This window comes from Eptesicus fuscus, chromosome 9, assembly GCF_027574615.1.
Source record: "Eptesicus fuscus isolate TK198812 chromosome 9, DD_ASM_mEF_20220401, whole genome shotgun sequence".
NCBI lineage: Eukaryota > Metazoa > Chordata > Mammalia > Chiroptera > Vespertilionidae > Eptesicus > Eptesicus fuscus.
In genome coordinates, this window is record NC_072481.1 from 92,507,442 (window position 1) to 92,530,655 (window position 23,214).

Genomic DNA, 23,214 nt, shown 5'->3' on the forward strand with positions numbered 1-23,214 from the left:
GCTCAGGAAGGCCACAGCAGACTGCCTGCTTTAGAGAACAGGAGACACCCAAACAAGGGAAAGGCTCAGCGCATGGATAACAGGTTAGAAACGTAAACAACGTCTGCTTAGCATCAGGTAGGGAGGTTTATTATCCGATCATTTGGGATAGAATGGGGCATGCCCTCTTGAGTCTGTATCAGTACAGGTCCCACATCTTGCCCTGCACAAGCACCATGTTTCTAGAAATGTAGGCTCCATGCACTTCCTTTGTAACTTGAGTTGTTCCCCTGTAGGAAACTATTTCCTTCAGATGAATGAAGAGGGACTGGACAAAGTTCTGACACACCTTTGCGTTTGTTTCTCAATCATTTGAATCTCCATGGCCATTGAAACACCTCTGTGTGCTAATTCCTCAAATGCTGATGCCTAGGGTCTGCTGGGTTGGAGAATAGAAGTGACCTTAAATGAAAGAGTGTAAATAATTCTGACGAAACCAGCAAATGACATAGAGACATACTTATTACAGACTTAGCCATGGATCTTTTGTCAAGTATTGGACAATAAATATCTATTTTCTGTGTAAAGGGTGATTGCTCAGTGAAGGTTCCCCTGGTTTTATGATATTTAAAATTTACTGAATGATTTACAAGCCTAGAGAGATGTCTCAGCCGGGCTCCCAGACCTGACATTGAAGGAGTTTGTGATTGCTTGACCATTACTTATTTTTATGTGCTTAAAGTCTGAAATTGGGTTTTACAAGACACACTCTCTGTTTCTGCCTTTAGAGAAAGAATCTTTATGCATCATTCTGTGAATTCACATTAGTTTTGCCTTCACCTTCAATGGAACTCCAAGTATTCTAGAATTATTATTAGTTCTCCAGGACACTTAGGCCCCATGCCACGTGGTCCCAGTGCCCAGGTCTCTCTCCACATGGTTATGTCCGGCACCATCGCTTTTGTACAATACACTTTGAACTTTTCAGCAAGGTATTTCTTTATTGAGCGGATTAACGGGCTCCCATGGGGCTTCTACATATCTGTGTTTTATTTCTTATTCTCACTGAAAAAAAAGTTGGGGGAGAGGATGCTAAACGTAAATATTTGACATTTACGTTGGGCACACATGTGTTCCCTATTATTTCTTCATTTTTTCAATATACTTGAAATATTTTTAATAAAGATATTTAAGTTCAGTTTTCCCTCCTCCTTACTTAAACATCCTGGAGAGTGCTGGCAATGTTTCTTCTTCATTTCAACACTTTGCCACCAGGTTCTAGACCAGTGCTGTCCAATAGAATGTTTGAAATGGGACTGGTGTAACTGAACAACTAGAAGTTTAATTTAGGTAATAGTAATTAATTTAAACTTAGGTTTAAATAGCCACATGTGGCTACCACATTGAGCACTGCAGTCTGGAAGAAAAAGCTGCCGAAGCCAGGATACTTCTCCAGCACCATCACAGACAGGGCTGCGTATTCTATTTTATGTGCCGTTCCTTAGCAGACATCCTCTTAGAAGATCTTAGGAATTACTGAACCAAGTCTGAAATTTACTGAAGGAAATGCTATCCCAAATATGGAATGTAAGTTTCTTCTTCCGCCATCTTGTACCTTCTGCTTGTCCTTTTCTAATGAAGTGGTTTTTTTCTTGTGTGAGTCTGCTCTGTAATAGGCGCTAGTGTTTGATAATGATGAGCTCTTCACCGGGTTGAACTGCACCCTCGCCCCTGAGGTCATCAGTCACCGAGTGTCATTATGTTTGGAAGCAGATGGACAATTCAAGAGCAACCTGTGGTCCTCAGACCGGTGGCTGGTTGCTGAGTATTTAATTATGTCTCACCCAACACTGGAGTGAGCCATCATTCATAAATTTAGCTTATTAGAGGCCGGTCTCCTTAATGGTTGTGTTGATGAATTGTGCTAGTCTATTGAAAAGAGATGACTGAAAGGAAAACTGTCTGTTTGAATCAAGGGAATTTGTGTATGTATTTGAGGGCGAGGTTGTTTGCTTTGTTCTTAAAGGATAGTTGATTTTAAAATTAAAAGATCTAAATTCAAGTCCTAAATACTAGAAACCATATGACCTGAGCCCTGTTTGGTAACCAGCTTCTTAGCATCCTCTCTGCCCCCCTCCACACACACTCACACACACACACACACACACACACACACACACACGCCTGTGAAATACAAGTACTTGTTGTTTACACGACAAGAATGCAGGTAGGAATAAATGTCGCAATCTGGTGACTGTGTTTGCTTCTGAAGGCTCCCCAGTACACCACTGTGACAGAAGCTTTATTTTGAGCTAAAGGCATTTGAGAAGCAACAGATGAAAGATGAGGCTTTTTCTGCACCCCCTTGCCTGCCTAAAGGAGCAGATCTTTTCGAAACAATCCCCCTGTTATAAGAGCCCTTTAACTTCAGGGGAAAGCACGACTCGCGTCACCGGAGAGGAGAACTGCGGACAGACTTTGCTGACACAAGCTTGCCTCCCGCTGGTTCCGCTCATCTGTTCTGCACTCATTTCCCATCATTTAATTGTCCCTTGAAATCCTGACTCTCTCCCTGTGTTAAGATGACGTATAAGCCCCAAATTCAAACTGCTTTTTCTAGCCACTTTCTTTGTGGGGCCACCGCCACTCCCGTACAAACCTTCCTCAGTACACCTTGTATTTCCTCTTGTTAATCTTTGTCAGTTGAATTCACAGGCCCCCAGCGATTGACTTAAGAGGACAGAGGAAAAGCTCTCCCCCCAGCACTCCCGGGGGAAGGTGTTATTTGTGTGATGGTGGTTTGAGGGGATGAGAAATCCCAGGAGTTGTGCTGACACTTAGGGCAAAGGTCCTTGGCCTCCTTGTGCGGCAAGATCTCCTTCCCGGGCCCTGTCCCCCTCTGACTGGCGGCTTCCCCCTGAGAATGTCTGGTTCCGTCTGGCACAGGGCCCCAGGGAGCCTGGCTCAGCAGGTCAGGAGGCCACACTTTGGGGAGCACTGTTTCCAGGACCCCTGCATCTGGGAAAACCAAACAGGGGGGTGATCCGGGACGGCCTCACTTTCCGTGTCCTGTACTGTATTCTGCACTTCAGTTTCAAAGTTGCCTAAATGAAATGGTTCGCTCCTTTTGTTATCAGTGGGGTGCCATCTGTGTCCCCATCTGTTACCGGTGGAAGTGGAGTTCTTGTGATGTCACAAGGAAAGGAATTTCCTGACACTGGCCCGGGAGGATGAGTGATCTTTATTTTCGTGAAATTAAACCCCTGGGTTTCCAGTGTTGCATTTCCCTCCATCCCACCATGGGAAAAGTCCAGTTTTGTCTTCAGCAGGGCTAGAATTAAGGCCACTGCCCAGAGTCTCCGCTCCACATTAAAGTCCAGTCCAGTATCCTGCATGTGGAGTCCGCATGACTTGGACATGCAGCTGCTTAAGGCCACATGGCTATGACGAGAGGATAGATGCGTGCAGGTCACTGAGCAAGAGAGGAGCAAGAAGGCATGAGTAAAGCAAGAACAGGCAAGAGAGTGAACTCTTTAGAGATTTTAACCAGGAGAATAAACAATTAATCCTTAAAGATTGGATTTTACCCACTTGCAATTATCTATTTCCCAGGTTAGACTAACAGACAAGCACTTCCCTGTGTCACCCTGACTTCACTGTGCATGCGCCATCTCCCCTTTGTTCCATCCCTTCCCCCAGTGATCTGCAGGATGGGCCCGTGGTTCCCTGGGGAGCATGAAGTTGCAGCTTCCTGGTGAAGCTGCCCAGATGACCGTGCTTACAACGTCTAGCCTCCCCTTTGCTCTCTTCCTATTATTAATAACTAGTGGCCCAGTGCACGAAATTTGTGCACGGGTGGGTCCCTAGGCCTGGCCAGTGATCAGGGCCATTCAGGTTCCCCGCCTACCCGCCTCCCCACCTTCTCCTTCCCTCACTGCCTGATTCCGCTGCCACCCACCCCTGGTTGCCTGTCCTATCCCGGGGGTGGGGGGGAGTCCCAGCCCCGATCAGGTGATCAGGGCCTGCTGACCAGTGGGAGGGTCCAACCGCCATTGCAGCAGCAGGCAGTGGGCCAATTGGGGCCTGCCAGCTGGGGGGAGCGACACAGGGAGGGACCGTGAGGTTGGCCGCCAGCCCCGAGGAGAAAGCCAGCCCTTGGCCCCCCTGGGAAAGGGGCCACATCCACAGCCACGCCCCCCCCCATTCCCTGTCACAGCCCGAGGGCCTGGCCCAGATCACCTGATCGGGGCCTGCTGGCTGGGGGGAGGGACCAGGAGGTTGGCTGGCAAGACCCATCAACGATCAGGGCTTGTGGGCTGGGAGCAGCTCCTGCATTAAGCGTCTACCCCCTGGTGGTTAGTGTGCGTCATAGTGACCTGTTGTTCAGGTCATTCCAGTTGTTCTGTCGTAACGGTCACTTAGGCTTTTATATATATAGACTAGCTAATTATGACAATAGCACTTCCAATTTTGCTTTATCTCAATTTGCTAGACACACCATAACTTTTTGAAGGAGTTGAAATATGTTAAGGAGACACCTATTTTTAAAATATTAAGCCCTAATGAGTTTGATTTGAAATTCAGGGTTACATCTTAGAACAAAATGGTGACTGGAAATAATTTTTCACACAGACACATTTAAACCCATATTATTTACCTAAATGAACAAAATGGTAGTGAGGAGTTACTAAACTTGGATTATCTTCTTAACCCTACTGGGCAGATTGCTTCCTCTGTCCATGAATCAAAATATATTTAACCACTTGGGCCCTGGGATTTGTTTATGAAACGAGAGAATTACATGGAGACTTAAGTTATATGATTTTTTAAAAATCTGTTAACTTTCCAAGAGTTTACATTACTTATTTTGCATAAGGCACATCACTTGAATTTTCTTTTCTTTTTCCCAATCCAATGTCCTATAGTTTTCTTCGCTTGTATCTTATTGCCAAACAGGCTTCTTCTCTCCCGCTGCCCCACCCCCGATGCTGGCAGGAAAGCTCTGGTCACCAAAGATGATAAATGAATTGTTCATTTGGTTTCTGCTCTCTTGCCTCCTTCTCTTCTGTCAACATTGTCAAAGGCTGCCCAGCATGAATCAGAAGTGCTGGCTGAACACTTACCCTAGACATCTGGGGTTGTTTTGTGTGGCAGCATTTACATTTGAATTCACCTCATACCATAGAAGAGATTAACTAGTGGCTGCCCATCATATCCAGTGGGGAGTCACAGAGTGGCTTTTTCTGTGCTTTTATGTTCTGGACCATAAAACACATTGGTGAGGTCTGATATTTGTTTTATTGAAAACTTCACCTTGCACCATGTTAAAGGTAGGCTTTCACATAAAGTCTTTTGAACAACAAAAATTGTAATTCCATGGAAGGGTTTTTTAAAACTTTAAATCCTTTGTATTTAACATGTTCTCTCTCAACTTGATATGAGGGAATGCTTTCTGAGAAATTCTCTGCCCACCAACCCTCCCAAGGGCCTCTGTGAACCGGGCCAGTCTCTCCAAGGCCTTGATGTAGGGCGACAGTTCTCTTTAAAGTGCTGTGTGTCCTGAACACGTTTCCTTCAGAACCAAGAGCTCTCAGCAGCCAAGTAATCCCTAAGCTCACAGCAGGTCGTTCTGAATCGTGTATCACGATTGGAATGTGTCTGTGTGATGAAATGCCCCCGCACGTGTGGAACAGTAAGTGTGGGGCTTCTGATCACTCAGCTCTGTCCTTAAAGAAGGAATGTAGTGTGAGAACACTGTTTTAAATAGAATTACTTTAAAACTCTATTGCCTCCACTTCTGTTTTTCCAAATACTAAGCATGTCCCTTCCAAAATGATTGCATCAAAATCGCAAACACCTTGGGGAAACCTCTCCGGTCTCCCATCTCCAGCACAGTGGGTCCTGTCTTTTCCCAGAAGGCCCATCCATTTTTCAGGATTGCTTTCTGCATTCGCTATGGTGATTGTCTCATCCTTTTTCACATGGGACCTTGAAAATCGGTTTTCACCTTTATACAATGGATCATTAAGAAAGGGCCTTATACGCCCTAACCGGTTTGGCTCAGTGGATTGAGCTTCGGCCTGCGGACTGAAAGGTCCCAGGTTTGATTCCGGTCAAGGGCATGTACCTTGGTTGTGGGCACATCCCCAGTAGGAGGTGTGCAGGAGGCAGCTGATCGATGTTTCTCTCCCATCAATGTTTCTAACTCTCTATCCCTCTTCCTTCCTCTCTGTAAAAAGTCAGTAAAATATATTTTAAAAAAAGAAAAAAAAGAAAGGGCCTTATACTGCTGTTGGAAATCCTGTCACTCTGGAAATTGCCATTCTTAAGCAAAAAAAGTCTTCAGCTTTCACAAGGGTAATCAACTTTTACAAAAGCGTATTTATATCAGGGTCACCTGGAACTGCAGAGGCATTTTGTTACAGCCTCTGTGTGGTTGTTGACCTGCATCCTTAAATTATTACACTAATATGCCATGTCAGGGCACCAAGCAAACATGCCAGGCGTTTTGCCTTATATCATTTTATTTCACTCTCGTGCCAAGTCTTCCAGACACGATCTGTCATCATCTCATAAGAGAATCATGAGCATGTCAAGTACCTTGTTTAATGCCACCCAGCTGGTACTTGGGAAATGGAAATTCCAACCAATTTCCAATCTTCTGCTCCTTCTACTGCCCTCTCCAGGCTGTCCTTCTTGGACATCTTCTTCTGTGGGAGAGCCTGTGGGAAACAAAAGGAGGGACGGTGGACTGGACTCGAGGGGAGAGTCATTTTGATTCTCAAGCCCTGTGAGCTGATAAGCTGAGGCTCTCGCCCCAGGAGGGAAGGGGCCAGGGCTTGGGAATGGGCAGCCCCTGGGGGGTGAACGGGTAGCAAAAAGCAAAGCTTGACTCTGTCTTTGAAGACAGATCATCTTCGGCCTCCATCAAAGCCCGTGCACATGGTGCTGGGTTATCAGATTGGGGAGGGGGGTGGGGAAAAGCATTCTGGTGTTATTTTTATCAAAATTTGGGAAGAGGCTGACATGGGTGTGAGTTGTCGTGGGAATAATATGTGCAAAGCTGTTGTGTCACCCAAGGAAGGCCTGGCCGCTCTCCCCTTGACCCGCCGTTCCCTCTGCCGGGGCGTTCTCTCCCGCCACCCCCCCACCCCCCCCCCCCACCCCCCGGCACCCGCCACATCTCTCGGGTTTCACTTTGGGGTCACTTCCAAGCTCTTTCCGGGGCTCTCACCTGGTGCTCTCTCTTGCCCCTTACTGTCCCAAGATGCTCTGTCTGGGCAGCAGCACCCACAGTGGGGGTGGGGTGGAGAGCTGCTCTACCCAACAGCCTGCCGGCTTCTCTGGCCGGCATCTTTAAGGAGCTCCGTGCGTTTGTGTTCGGTGCAGAGCCCTTGGAGGTCCCGCTCATGACAGACCTTCGTGCCCTCGTGTGAAGGCGCTTAATACAAGCTGCAGTCCTGTCCGCCTTGACCCAGTTCTTTGGCTGCCACGGAAATGTGTGCCTCTCTTGTTTTTGCCATTTTAATTCGGCATTAACTGAGCATCTGACAGGTGCTGAACACGGTGCTACACCTTAAGAAGGACGCAGAGAGGAGCAGACATGGTTTTCATTCTCAAGGAGCGTAAGGCTGTGGGGGAGACACTGACAGGCACCGAGGAAAGAGAGTCCGAGGTTCTAGAATGTGGCTGCTGAGTGCTCTGGGCCCAGCAGGCGGAGGGGGCCCGGCTGACGTGGCGTTTGCAGCAGTGTTGAAATGTAACAGAGCTGGGCTGTCGGTGCAATCATCTGTCAGCAGGATTGGGTGAATTAGAGGGGGAGCCGCCTGAACGCTGCTGGAGCAGTCAGCCCCGGTGAGAAAGGTGTGGTGTGACAATGGCAGAGGAATGGCCATGGGCGCCCTCTCCTACCTCCACTGCCTGGAGTAGGTGACCCCAGGACGTTTTGATTCCCAGTTTGTTGGGAACATTTGCTTACCTGCTGAGAGGGGTGAGGTGCAAATCTCTGTGTGCACAGGGCTTCCCACAGCCCCTCCCGGAGCGCAGCAGAGTAGCACCCATGTAGTGCTTGCTCCCCAGGGTCCTGGGGTTAGAATTTTGTACATTTTGGAGATAGAGCCCCTTCCCACCCCCACTCCAACCTCCCAAGAGACATGCTCCTGACTTCCAGGAGGGAAGGAGGCCCTGACTGAGGGTTTAAGAGGGTAAGTGGCTGCCTCAAGGGCACACAGCTGTGAGTAAGTGGCGTCACAGGGAGGCACTGTCCTGAGCTGTGAGCTCCGGTTAAGCTGTGAGGAGCTGCGCCCACAGTGGGATTTAAGCAGAGGAGGATTCTGGTACTTGGAGGTTACAAATGTGTTACTCAGCATCTATTCACGAGCCCACACTGTCCGCACAGCGGGCGTGGGTGTGTGGGTGTGGTGACTGCCGCGTGACCTTCGGGCTCCCTGGAGGGGACTGCAGACCCTGCCCTCAGAGGCTTGGTTCCCACATGGGACAGGGGGCCTGGCTACAGAGGGGCTTTGTCCCCAAGTCCCGGGCAGGACTTGGCTGAGACCCAATGCTCTGTAGTGTCAAAATTCTCATGCCACCCCACCCCCATGTGCAGCAGATTCGAAGGCAAACATGTCATGGAACAACAACTGTCAGAAGCAAGGTGGCCCTGGGACAAGGTGGCCCTGGGTCTCTGAGCTTCTCAGGTCCTGCTGCAGCTGCTGCTGAGGATACGCCATGCTCCCTCTGGCAGGATAGCCTCTCCCCAAGGACCTGCTCCCTGAAAATCCCTTCACAGTTGCTGGCTCTCTGACCCTTTGTTCAGTTGGCTGATGCTGTCGGGTGAATGTAGCACACAGGGGTTTCCTGATTTGGTGGAGGAGGAGAGAGCTAATTTTAACTGCCTTATGTCACATTGAGTTTGCTTCTTGTTTTTATTGTAATCTCCATTTAAAAATAAACCAGCAGCAATCCAGCGACTCGTGTTCTCCAGAGCGCCCTGGGCTTGGAATTCATGTCAAGCCTTTGGTACCAACCAACTCTGTGACCTCATTTCCCCTCAATAAAGCGAGCAGCTCGGGTGACGCCTGCGTCTGCAGGCTGCCCTGTGTGGCCATCCCCTGACCCCTGCCATGTTTTGTGTGACCTAGACAGTGTTTTATTTTCTAATTGAATTTAAAGGCCTTTAAACTGGGCAAGCACTCAGGGATTTGCCAGGGCCCCGCCCCTCCCACCAGGTCAGTTTGGCACGTTTCTCACCTGCCTGGCATTGGACTCTGCTGTCTCTGGTCGGTATTCTCTGGGTTTCCTTTCTGCTGAAATTGTCTGGGAGTCTAATTTCTTTGCAACTTCAGGTCTTTTGTGCCTCTGCCTCACTTGCCCTTTGGACATTGGAAGAACTGTTTTCTTCAATGGAAAAAAATAAATCACATGTCTGATGATGGGAAAAAGCAATGACATGATCACTCTGAGATCAGCAGGCCAACAGGTGTTCTAACCTGTAATGTAGCTTTATTTTATTTTTATACTAGGGGCCCAGTGCACGAAATTCGTGCATTGGGGGGATCCCTCAGCCCAGCCTGCACTCTCTCCAATCTGGGACTGCTGGCTCCTAACCACTCACCTGCCTGCTTGCCTGATCACCCCTAACCACTCTGCCTGCCTGCCTGATCACCCCTAACCACTCTGCCTGCCTGCCTGATCACCCCTAACCCCTCTGCCTGCCTGCCTGATCACCCTTAACCACTCTGCCTGCCTGCCTGATGCCCCTACCTGCTCCCCTGCCCGCCTGATCGCCCCTAACTGCTCTCCCCTGCCAGCCTGATCGCCCCTAACCGCCTCTGCCTCGGCCTCCGCCACCGTGGCTTTGTCCGGAAGGACGTCGGAAGACATTTGGTCTATCTGGTCTAATTAGCATATTACCCTTTTATTAGTATAGATGCTAATGCTGCAAAGTGGGAATTAATTATGGGAGCTTAGGGTTAAAATGTATGAAACTCTACCTACAGTATTCAGAGCACCAGTTTTTACAATGTGGCCCCCTGAACCCGCAGAGTCACCAGAGAACTTGTTACACATGTGGATTGTGAACCCTGTCCAGCCCCCTGAATCAGAATCTCCAGTGGCGGGGCCCAGACATCTGTGTGTCGTCCCCTCTAAAATGGGATGATAAAATAGAGCCTACCTCACAGGGTTATTAGGAGGATTGAGTGGTATGTTTATAAAGCCCCCTGCAGTGGTTCTTAAACTTGGGCACTATCGGAGCCACTGCAGGGCTTTGTGATACAGGTGGCTGGGCCCAGCCCCATTTCCAATTCACAGGCCTGTGGAAGGGCCCCAGGAACATGGTTCCAGAGACGCTGGCTCCCGTGTGATACCTCATCACTGCGGCTGTGGGAGTGAGGGGCAGGGATCGCTAGTTTGCATGGGGTGGTCCGGTAGAGCTTCGCTAACAAGGGGACTCTCAGGCAGAGACCTGAGGAAAGGCAGGAGGGAGCCACAGGACTTTCTGGGGAGGGTACTCCAGGCACAGGGAACAGACAGTAAGTGCAGCGAGGAGGCCAGTGAGCTGAAGTGGAGGGACCAAGGGGGAAAGTGGCCAGTGATGAGCTCGGAGGGTGGGGGGTGATCATGTGAGGTCTTCAGTTGCTGTGAAAGACACTGCTTCTGCTCTGCGTGCAGTGGGAGCCATTGGAAAAGTTGATAGGACGTGAAATTATTCATTATCCAGGGAGATCATGACTCTATAGTGCAGCCTCTTCTGAACTAGCTATATTTCTGGGTAAAGAAATAACCCTCATTGATGAATAAACATTCTTCTTTGCAAAATAATGCAGAGCAAAAACAATGCACAGTGAATGGTGGAATGAGAAAATAAAATCACCATTCTCACCCCCTAAGAAATAACACATGTGGCATTGATCACCAGAGGATGCTTAATCCAGTGGGAAAATGTTGGTGGCAGCTCCAGTGTGGGAGGCCGAGGTGCCAGCACTGGAATCCCTTGATTCATCTCAGCATCAATTGAAGTCGGCGCACCTTCCACGGTGTTGCTGCATGAGTGACAGACACCCTTGCCCTGTCCCATTTGGCTTCTTCAACAAGACAGTGCCATGGGGGAAGGTAGGGAAGGGTTTTTCCTAAGACATGTGCAACATATGGATCTTTTTAGGACCCAATTTTTTAAATATAACCATGAAGGGACTTTTTACGAGATAAATGAATATTTTGAACACAGACTGGATATTAAATAATATTAAAGACTTATTAATTCTGTTAGATATGATGATGGCATTGTCTTTGTGTAAGAAAATGTCCTTCTTTATAGAGAGACATATATTTATATTTAGAAGTAAAATAACATGATTTCAAGAATTTGATTTAAAATATTACAGGAATGAATGAAAGAGAGAAAAGGGGCAGAAGAACCAAAAGGAGCAAAATATTAATAATTGCTGACCCTAGCAGATGGTATAGAGGGAGTTATTAAACTATTCTGTCTTCTTTGTGAATATATGAACTTTCAAAAGAAAAGGGTTTTTAAATGCAAATTGAAAAGAAGATGGGAAGGTAAGAAGATAAAAAAGGAAAGCCTGGTTTAGGAAGACTAAGTTGCTAATAATTCTTCCTGGAGTAGGAAAATCATGACAAAGAGTGAAAGGCATGTACTGTTGTTAGATGTTACTTATCTATATATATAAAAGCCTAAGCGACCGTTATGTCAGAATGACTCGAACAACCAGTCGACCAGTCACTATGATGCTCACTGACCACCAGGGGTCAGACGCCCAATGCAGGAGCTGTCCCGTGGTGGTCAGTGCACTCCCACAGCCAACCTCCACAGACCCTCCCTATGGCTGGCCAACCTCCCCCAGTCCCCTGGCTGGCCAACTTCCTGTGGTCCCTCCCCCTGGCCGGCCCTGATGGGCCCTGATCACCAGCCAGGCCTAGGGATCCCACCCATGCATGAATTCGTGCACCGGGCCTCTAGTGTTAACATAAAAACATTCAAACCTTGTAAAGAATTTTTGTGAGTCTACAATTACTGGGAAGCAGAACCTCAACGGATTGAAATAATGCTCCGGAGAATGGCAGGTTACATCTGTATTTATACATTGCAATCGAAGGAAGGGACATAGGTGGGTTACATGAAATCCATTGGTGATAGACTAGAGAGGTGGGAGAAAGCAAAGCGGGGGAAACCCCTGGGATTGGATAAAAAGTAAAATGATAGACACATACTTAGGTGGGTGCAGGAACAATTAACATGATAACAATGAAGAAATTTGTGGTATCTGTCCTGGCGCCCAGCACATTATGTTGTGCCCCAAGGGGTACAGAAAAAGGGAAGTTACAAGTTACCCAGACATTTCAAGGGTATGTTATCATAGATGCAAAAAGACAGATGGGCTCAGTTAAGGTAAAGGTTGACCTTGTCGGTGAAGATACCAGCCTAGGATGTAACTACCCACCATAACTGCTTTTAGTTAAAGTTTAATTTCAGACCATCCTTTGTGGTGACTTTAGGTCTCTGAGTTTGCAAGACCGCCATGCAGGCCTTCCCTGAGATTGTCAGGTTAGCATCTGGCCCCTTTTGTCCACGCTTAGAAATGAAACTATGAACTCTTGTTGAGATATAGTCTATTTATCATATATCCAACCCCTGATTTCCTGATGGTTTGCCAAGCTCATAAAATAATGACAATATTGACAGCACTGATGATGAGAAATAAAAGTTGGTAACCTTCCCTGCCCTCTGACACCTAGGAAGCTGAGTGCATGCTGTTGTGGGGCAGGGTTGCAATCAATTCAGTCTCCCTCTCTGAGGGCTTACATGGGAAGGCCTGTGAGCCTCCTTTTGCTCGATTGCATAATCTGATTATGCATGCACGAGCAGTCAGTACGTGTGAGTTTGATTCATAAGTGGTTAGAACTGCAGAAAATGAGGATTGAGAACTGTTACTTTGGAGCTGGCTGCTGGTAAACCTGGATGGCAATTTCTAAAGTGTATTCTCGACCCTAAAACCACCCACTCTCTGTCTCCGCTCCTTCGCTCAGCTTGAAAATGCTGAGCAGACTCGAAATGCAGGGATTTCCGCAGACTTGCAGTTATCCTGCTGTTTGAAGTCATGTCTCTCCTTGGGTATTTCTTCTCTTAGTAAACGTGGAAGACTGAGTGACATTAAAGCCTTAAGTGTACCACTGAACATCGGTCACTGTTTACAAACAGTGGGACTGCTGAGCAAAAAGACGAGTGAGCATTTAAATCCCTAGTCCTCATTTTGAGTAATTGCAATATTAGTTAAAAGAAAAAAACATGAGGTGATAGAAAGAACTTGTCTGGAAAGGAAACTGAACTCTATGGGTAGCTGAGTTTTATGGTTCTTACGTTTTATCAGCATAGACTGGGTTCTTCAGAGTCACCGACTGGCCTCACCATCATGACCCTAACTGGTTCCATTGTAGAAATCTAAGGGAAGAGGAAGGCAGGTAAAGTGACTCAAGTAGACAGGAAGAGCCCATTACACAGTTAGTTCTGCATTGGACAGCTATCGGGGCAGGGCCCCTGCCGTGTGCCAGACGCTCTCCTGGGCCCTGAGGAAGAGGCTGTCGCATCCATGGAGCTCAGATTCCAGCCAGGCACAGGGAAGAGACCAGAGCCACCCGGGACTCTGAAGACCGCTCCTGCCTACAGCAGAGGGCTGGGATGCACGGGGTGGGAGGAGTCGGGGGCTGGCTTCAATTGCTACCTCATTCCTTCCTTAGCTGTGTGAGCTTGGACTGGTCACTTAATCACTCTGAGCTTCAAGATCCTCTTGTGTAAAATGACAATAAAAACACCACGTACATTATAGAGTTGTTGTGCAGATTACATGAGTTTAATGCATGAAAAATGCCTCCTGGGTGTTGGGCCCACAGCAAGTGGGAGTTGTTACGTAGCCCAGCACTGGAGACGAAATAGGTCCTCAGCAGCCAACTCATTCGCTACTTCTGCGTTTGAGCATTAAAATGGCCATGTGTCTGGCAGACACTGGAATGGGATTGCTAGGGAATGTTTACATTTTTGTAGTTTTTATTTCCTCTTTCTCTCAGGGGAGAAAACAGCCTTCAGACTCTTAAGACCATTCCTTTAGGTTGGCAGGTCCTACATTAAGAGGGAAAGCAGTTCCCTATGGGTAAGGAACGATTCAGAGCTGCCGCGATAATAGCAGCCTTTCGCAGTCAGACCCTAAAGTGCTATTTGAGTCTATATGACCCAGCAATTTCAGGCCTTCCTGCTATAATAGGGAATTCCACAATCGATGGCCAGAGGGCTGTTTTGCAGGGCTCCTGGGGCCGTGTCCTTGGCCAGGGCAGGAGTTACGGCGTGGCCCACTCCTGTCCGGCCCGGCTGAGAAAACAGGCTCCCCTCCCTTCAGCAGGGAGGTTTTCCTCCGGGGCTGCCCTGCGCCTCTACGCTGTGTGAGGAGGAGGGTGGGAGAGGAAAGGGAGACTGGCTCAGTCTGAAGGAAGGCGAGTTTGGAAAAGTGGCTTCTGTGAATGGCGTGTGTGCTTGCCACGAGTCTGTCAGCTGGGTGGCAGCGGCCCAGTCGGCCTTGGTATAGGCTGCCCCCTTGTGCGCTGGCCAAGCCACTCAGCAGTGCCCTGTATTTTGATGGATCTCTCATTCCCCAGGCCGTCCCAGGAATAGTATCTCACCGTGGTGCTTGACTCCAGTTTGGGTTGGGGAGACGTTGCCTCCCCTGAGCCTGCCTGGTCTCCCTCCTCCAGTGGCTGAGCCGGCCTGTCCTATGTGGGGCACTGCCTGGGTCTAGCAGAGCAGCCGGGCAGTGCGGCCTGGGAAACTGCCCAGGCTGGCTCCTCCCATAGAGCGAGTGTGAAATAAAAGTGGTTGAATTCTTGCTGAACTTATTGGGAGGAGTGTGTGCTTGTATCAGCTTAGAGATGTGTTTCTCCTCAGTTCAGCTTCTCCAGTTCTTTCGTGGAATCTGGTGCATGAATTTGTGCGGGGGGTGGGGCAGGTTAGAAAGAAGCCCTGGTGGGGGAGGAAGGAGAGGGACAGCTGGTGCCTCGCCCCACCCGTGCCCTCACAACCTCTGCTCACCCCGAAGAGACCATTCTTTTCGAGGAGCCTCAGCAGCAATCCCCAATGAGTAGAGGCTCCTGAAAGATCAGAATCCTGTCATATGGAGCTTGTACACCATATCATTCTGTCAGTTCTGACCAAGTTTTGCCTAAAACACAGAACAATTTAGGTCCCATGTGGAAGGACTTAGTTCCCTGGAGTGAGTCTCTTAGTGACGTAAGCCCACCCAGAGCCTCACCGAGGTGGCCGGCCGTGTGGAAGGCAGCAGCACCTGGGAAGCCTTCTGTAGAGGTTAGACATGCACTGGTGTGGAATGGGCACGACACTGTCTACTTCACAGACCAGGAGGCAGGAGCACACGCAGGCTGAGCGACGTCCCCAGCCTGGGAGAGGCAGGGAAGGAATTTCACCCCTGCTTCCCACCCTCAGTCTGGGCCCCAGCCTCTCCTCCCGCGGAGCACATTCCTCGTTTCCTCCCGTAAATGTTGTCAGTCAACTTCACATATTCCTTCATCACTAGTCAACTCCGACCCAGAAAAATCCTGTGGGCTATTTTAGAGACCCAAGGAACACCTAGCAATTCCAAGAAAAGATAGATTGTAGCAAACATACCCACAGTTTTTTAAAAATATATTTAAGAAAGAACGAGAATTGTGGCCCTGGCCAGGTGGCTCAGTTTAGTTGGAGCATCGTCCTGTACACCAAAGGGTTGCGGGTTTGATTCTTGGTCAGGGCACATACCTGGGTTGTGGGTTTGATCCTTGGTCGGGGGCGTGTGCGGGAGGCAACCAAATGATATTTCTCTCTCACATCGATGTTGCGCTCTCTCCCTTCCTCTCTCTCTCTCTCTCTCTCTCTCAAATCAATAAAAACATATCTTAGGCTAAGGATTTAAAAAAAGAAAGAAAGAATAAGACTTGTGTTTTATTTACTTATATATTATAGAAGGATGGGACATATCTTTTTAAGACTGGTTCCAAAAACATTGTTTAATTAGATAGTCATAATTCCCAAATGCAGTGACCAGTTAGGTGAGTCAGTGTGTTGGTGGGGGTGGGGACTGTGGGAAGGGAATGGCAAACCTCGTTCTCTGGCTGGTGTTTCCGGCGGCAGATAGCTTAGACACTGAAGCGGGGTGAGTCCTGCCAGCACGGTGCTTTGTCTCTTACCCAGCGCCCTGGCCTGGAGCTTCGGCGTGCGTGTCTCGGCACTCAGCTCACCCTTGTCCGGCGCTGCACCCTCCTCCCACGGGTCCTGAGCTGCAAGGCCACTGTGCCTGCCAGCCCCGAGCTAGGCTCTGTGTGACAGGAACAGGGGATTTTTTTTAAATGAAATTGTATAAGCAAGGAGTTTCCAAAATCATCATTTGTCATCGAATACCAGCAAAACTGTAGGCTTTTAAACCCCATCAGGCCGAGCGTGGGTGAAAGTGAGTGAGCGAGCGAGAAGACAGAGCCTTTGGTGTCGGCCAGAGGAGGGTGTTTGCAGGTTGAGGACCTGGTGGGGTTTGCAGCACAGACTTAGTTTTTCTCAGAATAGTCACCTGACCCCTGGGCTCCTCTTGCAGCACTACCCACATAGCTGGGTCCCCCAGGGGGGCTCGTCACCAGCCCACGGAGCCGTAGGGAGGGCTGCTGGTCGAGAGGTGACAGGGGAGCTGGATTCGAGTGATGGAGCCACCTGGACCACCGTTGGGGCTCTGCACCCTCCAAACCCTTCATTCAGACCTCGTGGTCATTCCTGCTAGTCCTGCTCTGCTGCCATCACTCTAGGTGGGAGAGTGTTGGGAATTTTGTCCACAGCCTCTCAGCGCTCCTATGTAGGATCAGGGACTTTCCCAGCTGGATGGGGCCTTGGGGAGGTGTTTGCTTCCTTTCAGATTGGCCCTCGGATTCCTGGTGGGGAGGTAGCGGGTGGGACAGAGCACCCGCTCCCAACCTTTCTGCTGCCCACACAACACAAGCCGTTGTGGTATTTTCTTATTATTGCAGAATTTATGAAACCAGAAGGAGATACATAGGAAGAGATTTCCTGCAAGGAATTGGCTTACACAAATGTGGGGGCAGGTGGGGCAGCCCTGAAATCCAGGCCGGCAGGAGGGGAGTCCGCACGTCAGGGTAAAGCTGCTGTCCACGGGCAGATGTTTTTGTCTTCCACAAGGAAGCCTCGGCTCTGTGTTTCGGGCCTTGCAACTGATGGGGTCAGGCCCACCTAGATTATCTGAGAATCCCTTTTACTTAAAAGCAGCTGACTGTGGACTTCGATCACCTCTACCACACACCCTGACGACAGCACCTGCATTACTGTTGGTAGAACACCTGGGATTGCAGCCTAGCAACATTGACTCAGCAAACTGAGCTGATGACCCCGGCTCTGAGGCCTCACTTCCCTGTGGGCCTCGGCCTTCCTCCTTCCTCACCCCAAGGGACTGATCTGGGCAGCACTACTTTCTTTTCTTCCAGGAGAAGTAGAAGAATCTGAAAGCTTCTGGGGGCCCCCTAAAAGATCTTGTACCCAAACACCACATTTCCAACAGAGGGCCTCGGGGCTACTCCTGCATCCTGTGTGCTCAGACGATTGTGGTCATGCTCCCTTTTTTACAGGCCAAATGCCCCAATTAAATCTTAATTATGTGCTATTTAATTTTCATAACCTTCAGTAATTTCTCTGTTTATCGACAAAGTGTACCAAGCTTGTAAGAGTGGCTTCTGTGCCTTCTTCATTAAGGTGTTAAGGGAAATGTGATTTTAACCAAGGGGATTTTGTGGTGGTTTCCTTGGATTCGCTTAGTTGTTTTTCAATTGATGGCTTGTTTCTGGTTTATGAGAATATGAAATAAGTGTAATGAGAAGAAAGAGTGTAGACTGTCATTGTAGGCTGTTTCTCTTTCTCAGTCTTTTTAGAACAAACTTCAGCCCTGCTCTGAAATTCACCAGGTCGGTGAAGAGTGAAGAGGTCAAATGAGACCCAGGAATGTTTTGGCAATAATTATGTTATTATATATGGTGATGATGCATAGTATTATTACTTATACAAACTAACGTATAGCCATAAGGTAGGGCTCCTGGTTGAGAGGTGACAGTGGAGCTGTATTCGAGTGATGGAGCCACTGTATTCAGGCATTCTATGCTTCTTTGGTGCTCATAACAGCCCATTTTACCGATGACAAAACTGAGGCACAGAACTCCAGACGGCCGAACCAGTGTCACAAGTCCATAAGCGCTAGAGATAGGCACTGGCCTCCAGGCCCTTAGCTATGCGTGTAAGGGGCTGCACGCTAGATGCTTGAGATATTTTGGGGGTTTGAATCTATGATGCATCACCTCAGATGACAGCTTTTTGTGACCTTTAGTTGTTCTACATAATGAAGGAGAGGTTGCTGCCATAAGTTGAAAACCTACTCAGATGACTTGAGGTCGGCCCATTGGCAAAGAAAGTAGCGCTAAGAAGTGATGACACCATGTGCAGCCCGGGCCTCCACAGGTGCTGCTGGCAGCTGGCCGTTCAGAGCCATGGACACCTGCCTGCGGGCGACCTGTTATTCGACGCATCCCAGGTGCTTCGCGGGTGGCTGGGTTGGGGACAACATCCCCTGCTGGCGGCAGGTGTCCCTGCCTTTCAAGACCAAGGCCAGTGGCCTGGCCCGGAGTCCAGAAGCATCTCCGAAGTGTGTGAAGCATTGACCACCCGCTCCCGTGTGCAGAGCTGGGCAGGCCCTTCGTGGGCAGAGGGGATCTACCTGCCACGTCCTCCCTCCTGCGCGGCCGGGGCGTAGGCTTTTAACATCCTGAGGGATTTCTCCCTCTCTCTCACTTAGAAAACCCGATTCTCATCACCCGGAAGGAACATGGGATTAATGGCAAGCTTCACGCACCTATGGTTCCTTGGTAATTGCTTTAAAAACACACATCTTTATAGCCCCCTTTAGAATGTGGTCGATTTCAGGCAGTTTGGAAAGACTTTCTGGTGAGTCGAGGCAAAAAGGTGATTATCTGCAAATGTCATGCCTGTGTCCTCACATCAGATCGCCGTGTTTTCCACCGCCCCTGCAGGAATGCTGAAATGCCACGTGGCTGCGTCTTTCTACCCTGATGAAACGCAGTGAACTCCCGGCTAGGATTCCTGCAAACGCAGGAGTGCAGAGGTTGGGAAGTGATTTTACTAAGCCAGCTGTCAGAGATGTGTGTCGGGAGGCAAGAACATTGCTCCTGAGTAGAGCTCTGGGGACCTTGTTAACCTGCAGGTGCTGGTTCTCGGGTCTGGGTGGGGCCTGAGCTCGCACCTCTAACACACTCCCAGGAGCTGCTGATGCTTCAGGTCCAAGTAGCCAGGAGTTCGAGGATTGCTCAGACGACTCATGGGAGAAGAACAAGGGAAGCCCACCGAGGAAACACTGGCCATGAACTCATATCTATAGTGACACTAACATGTGCACCGGCCACGGCGTCCCATTTGCAGGGAGGGAGAGTGAGAAGTGAGACTGGAATCATTGGCCCACAAGGGCCAACTTTCCTTCGTCATCCACCAACCTAGCCGCCGGTTTAGAAGGCTGCCCGTGATGCTTGTGTGATGGTGCGTGGTGTGGTTAGTGTGTGGGATCGGACATCCCCTAAGGGGGTCTGTGGGGCGGAATTGGAATTGCAGATATTCTCCTACTGGGGTCTCACAAAACTAAGGAGAAAGGCATGCCCGTTGCACCAGCTTCGTGCACCGTCCACGTGAAGCCATGCTGCTGCGTTGGCATCGAGTATCTCTGTGACTTTGCTTAAAGGTCACCTGAGTAGGCAGGTGCTAAATTTCCTCATTTGATACGAGCCGGTGCCGCACCGCAGACGCTGAACTTACCCCGCCTAAAGCCCATTTCGGATTTCCATAGCAAATCTACCGCTCGGGCTGAGTAAGTGAAAGCTAGAACCTGCAACTGGTAGTCTTTTCTAAAAAGATTCTGGTTGCTTTATTATGTTTAAGAGCAGAGATGCCAGACCCCACCTGAATGCCCAAGCCCCGCTGGGAGGTCATCTTTGACGTGAGCCTGGCCTGTGCATAGAAAAGAATATCATCACAGCCGATGGCCAGGAGACGGCTGTTTAATCCTGTTTTCTTAATTAAATGGAAACAACGTTCTTTAGACGCTGTTCTCTGGAGGTCAAGTTTCTCTCGCTCACCGATAGCTGGGATCATGATGCCTGTTTGTGCGGAGCGGGGATGGAAATTCTGATCGCTTTATTATCTCTTTCCTACAGATGAGCTGGTGCAGGCATTGGCTGGCATGGTGCCCTCTCCTTGGCAGGGCTGATTCTGTCCTGCAAGTGTAGTTTGTCTGTTCTCCCCTTTAATCTCTTCCCCTTCACTGCCTTGCAACCCCCACCTCTGCGCTGGCCTCTAGACAGTCAGAAGGTGGGTGATGGGCTGTGGCAACTGACCTACAAACAGTGTCTAGACACAGATGCATGAAAAGTATTTTCTCCTGAGAGTCTTCTTTTTAAAGAAGTATTTATTTTGCCGGCACTTAAGAAAAGGCAAGCCAGCTTTAGGGAGAAGAAGAGCAAACGAACTTGTGTGTTCTAAAGTACGTAAACCCTGCTGTCTGCTGCAGCGTTGAGGACTTACCTCTGTTTCAGGAGCTCACGTAGCAGGTCTCACGTAGCGGGGCACTGCAGTCTAAGTTTGGGACCATCTTTGACGCCAAGTCAAACTGAGAGCCTAGATTCCTGCAAACAGGAGGGACCGTGGTGTCCTTCCATCCAGTAGACATTTAGTGGAGGCAGACACTGGTGGTGTTTGGAGCTGTGAAGATCAAGCAGACACACACACACACACCCCCGCAGCGGTATCTACCTGATAGGACCAGGGAGGGGGATGCATCACACCCAGGTCACAGTGGGCAGAGAACCCGTATGGGGAGGAGAAGCTTCCCGTGAGAACATCACAAGATCCAAGTCTGCTATACTGTTTGGGTTTTGTCTTGTTCAAAAGGAGGGATGTGCAGGTGGGTGGGCGTGAGCAGACGGTGCTCCTGGGTGCCCTGCGCAGAGAATGAGAGGGTCCCCTGATCCAGCCTGGTAGAGGGAGGGAGTGGCGACAGTCGGGCACGACGGCGTCCAGTCTACAAGACACTCAGTGGCCTCCAGAGAGCAGAAGTGGGAATGATGTGCTGTGCAAACACTCTGCCCCCATGCAGGGGTTGCTAGCCTCTGGACTAGGCAACTCTGAATTATAATGTCCTTTTGCCACTGACTTGCTCTGTGACCTTGAGCAATGATCTCGCTCCCTTCCCCGTCTGACCCTCAGCTCATCGAGCTGTAAAAATGAGGATCTCAACCTTGACGTACTGTGGAGGGCTCTCAGATGAGCAGCAAAGAACCCCGGCCTGACAGTTGTTGGTTGGTTGAGAAGAGCGCTGGCCCCGGTGCCCCCGTGGCTCCCCCAGGCCAGGGGCAGGACACTCATGTCTCTCTTGTCCCTTCTGTGTTCCAGGAATAGAGCTGTGTCCCCCCGGAAAACGGTTCATGATCACCATGGTGGCGAGCTTCGTGGCCATGGCGGGGCAGCTCCTCATGCCCGGGCTGGCGGCGCTGTGCCAGGACTGGCAGGTGCTGCAGGCACTCATCATCTGCCCCTTCCTGCTCATGCTGCTGTACTGGTCGTGAGTATCCCCGCGGGCTGCCCGCGCCGCTGCCCCACGCAGAAGGCCGCGCCCGCCCCAGCAGACACAGAGGAGGCACAGGGAGGGACCCGCTATCCCCAAACTTCCCCTGGTGTCAGCTTGTGTGCGGTGAGGGAATGTTGCTCTCTCTTTTTTCTTTTCTTTTCTTTTTTAAAATGTCTTATCTTGGGAAATGTCCAGACCTACACAAAGTACACAGAAGATTGGAATGAGCCCTGGGTGCCCTTCACCAGCTCTGACCAGGTGCCCTCCTCAGTCTGGTGTCACGCCTGTTCGCTGGGTTATTCCGATGTGATTTTCAGGAGTGGATTTGCAAAGGGGGGATCCTTGTGTTGGGAGGAGCAATAGGGAGATGTTCAAGGAAATTCCGCAAAGCCACCTGGTCTCCTCTGGACTGCCGAGGGGCAAATGCCAGGCCGTCGGTCGCCACCCAGCAGCTGCAGCCCAGGCTTGTGTGGCCAACAGAGCTGAGAACACCTGCTGTGTGGTCCTGTGTGGGAAAGTCCGCTCACCCTGCTCTAGACAAGTTCAGGAGGAATTTTAGGGCCATGTGTACCTTTTCAGTTTCTAAGCTTTAAGTTCGGGGCTTGCTGACTTTAGGAAAAAAAAGAAACAGCTAAGCACACTGGTTTTAAGCTATGACCTGGGCAACTAGAGTTTTAAAACTCCCAGGGGATTGCCGTGTAGCTGAGATTGGAAACCACCACTCTTAGACGGTTGTTAGGGGGGAAAGGAGTGTCCTGGCCTTTTTATAAATAACCCTTTTCTTTCTTTGCCTTCCGTCCCCCCTCCACACCCCCCCACTCATGCCAACACTCTTGCTTCCCCACAAGTGCAGGGTACTGTCGTGTAGATTATAATACTGCTATATAATACTGATATATAGCAGTATTATAATATTGTATTATAATATTATAGTTATTATAATAATTATGTAATATTATAATTATATACTATAGATATATAATACTGCAGGGTACTGTCGTGTAGATTATAATACTGCGCTATTTCTATTCCTTCGTCACCAGTGGCAACCAGATGTCTGGCAGGAAGTCAGTCAGTTGTGTCTCAGCTTTGTTCACAGCGTGGAGAGGGCACTACTGGGGCTTCCCTTTTTTCTAAAGGTGCCAGGGAGGAGAAGAAAGGCCCTGCCTTTTGACTTTGCCAGGGCCACCCACCCAGGCTGTCAGCCCAGCAGATAAAAATCGGTGAGCGAGGCGCCTTTTCCTCTGGAGCCCTGCCCTTGCTCACGCTGTCCGAAGAGCCTCAGCAGCAGCGAGGAGCCTGAAGGCCATCTGCTGGCGAGGGCCCCATCGCGCAGCTGCCACACTGCGCGCCTCTCACCACGCCTCTGCCAGGCTTCTTGACCTGAGGTCCTCCTGCAGGGACCACACAGGTTTCAGATCCTGCTCCCCTCCAGCAGGATGGCCCTGGCCAGTGTGGCTCAGTGGGTTGGGGTGTCCTCCCGTGCACCGAAGGGTTGCCGGTT

The 23,214-nt window shown here is 49.6% G+C and overlaps 1 protein-coding gene across 10 annotated transcripts in view; it reads left to right on the forward strand.

Annotated features, from left to right (window-relative positions):
• The window catches only part of SLC22A23 (solute carrier family 22 member 23), a 190,713-nt gene that overhangs the window by 111,055 nt on the left and 56,444 nt on the right, over positions 1 to 23,214 (forward strand). For 7 of the 10 annotated variants that reach the window (XM_054721535.1, XM_054721536.1, XM_054721534.1 and 4 more), the window contains one exon: positions 21,536 to 21,704. In XM_054721535.1, coding sequence (XP_054577510.1) covers positions 21,536 to 21,704 — 169 coding nt within the window. Of the gene's footprint in view, positions 1 to 275; positions 505 to 21,535; positions 21,705 to 22,753; positions 22,928 to 23,214 lie in introns of those variants that run through there. The other 3 variants (XM_054721533.1, XM_054721538.1, XM_054721545.1) reach the window with 3 other exon arrangements.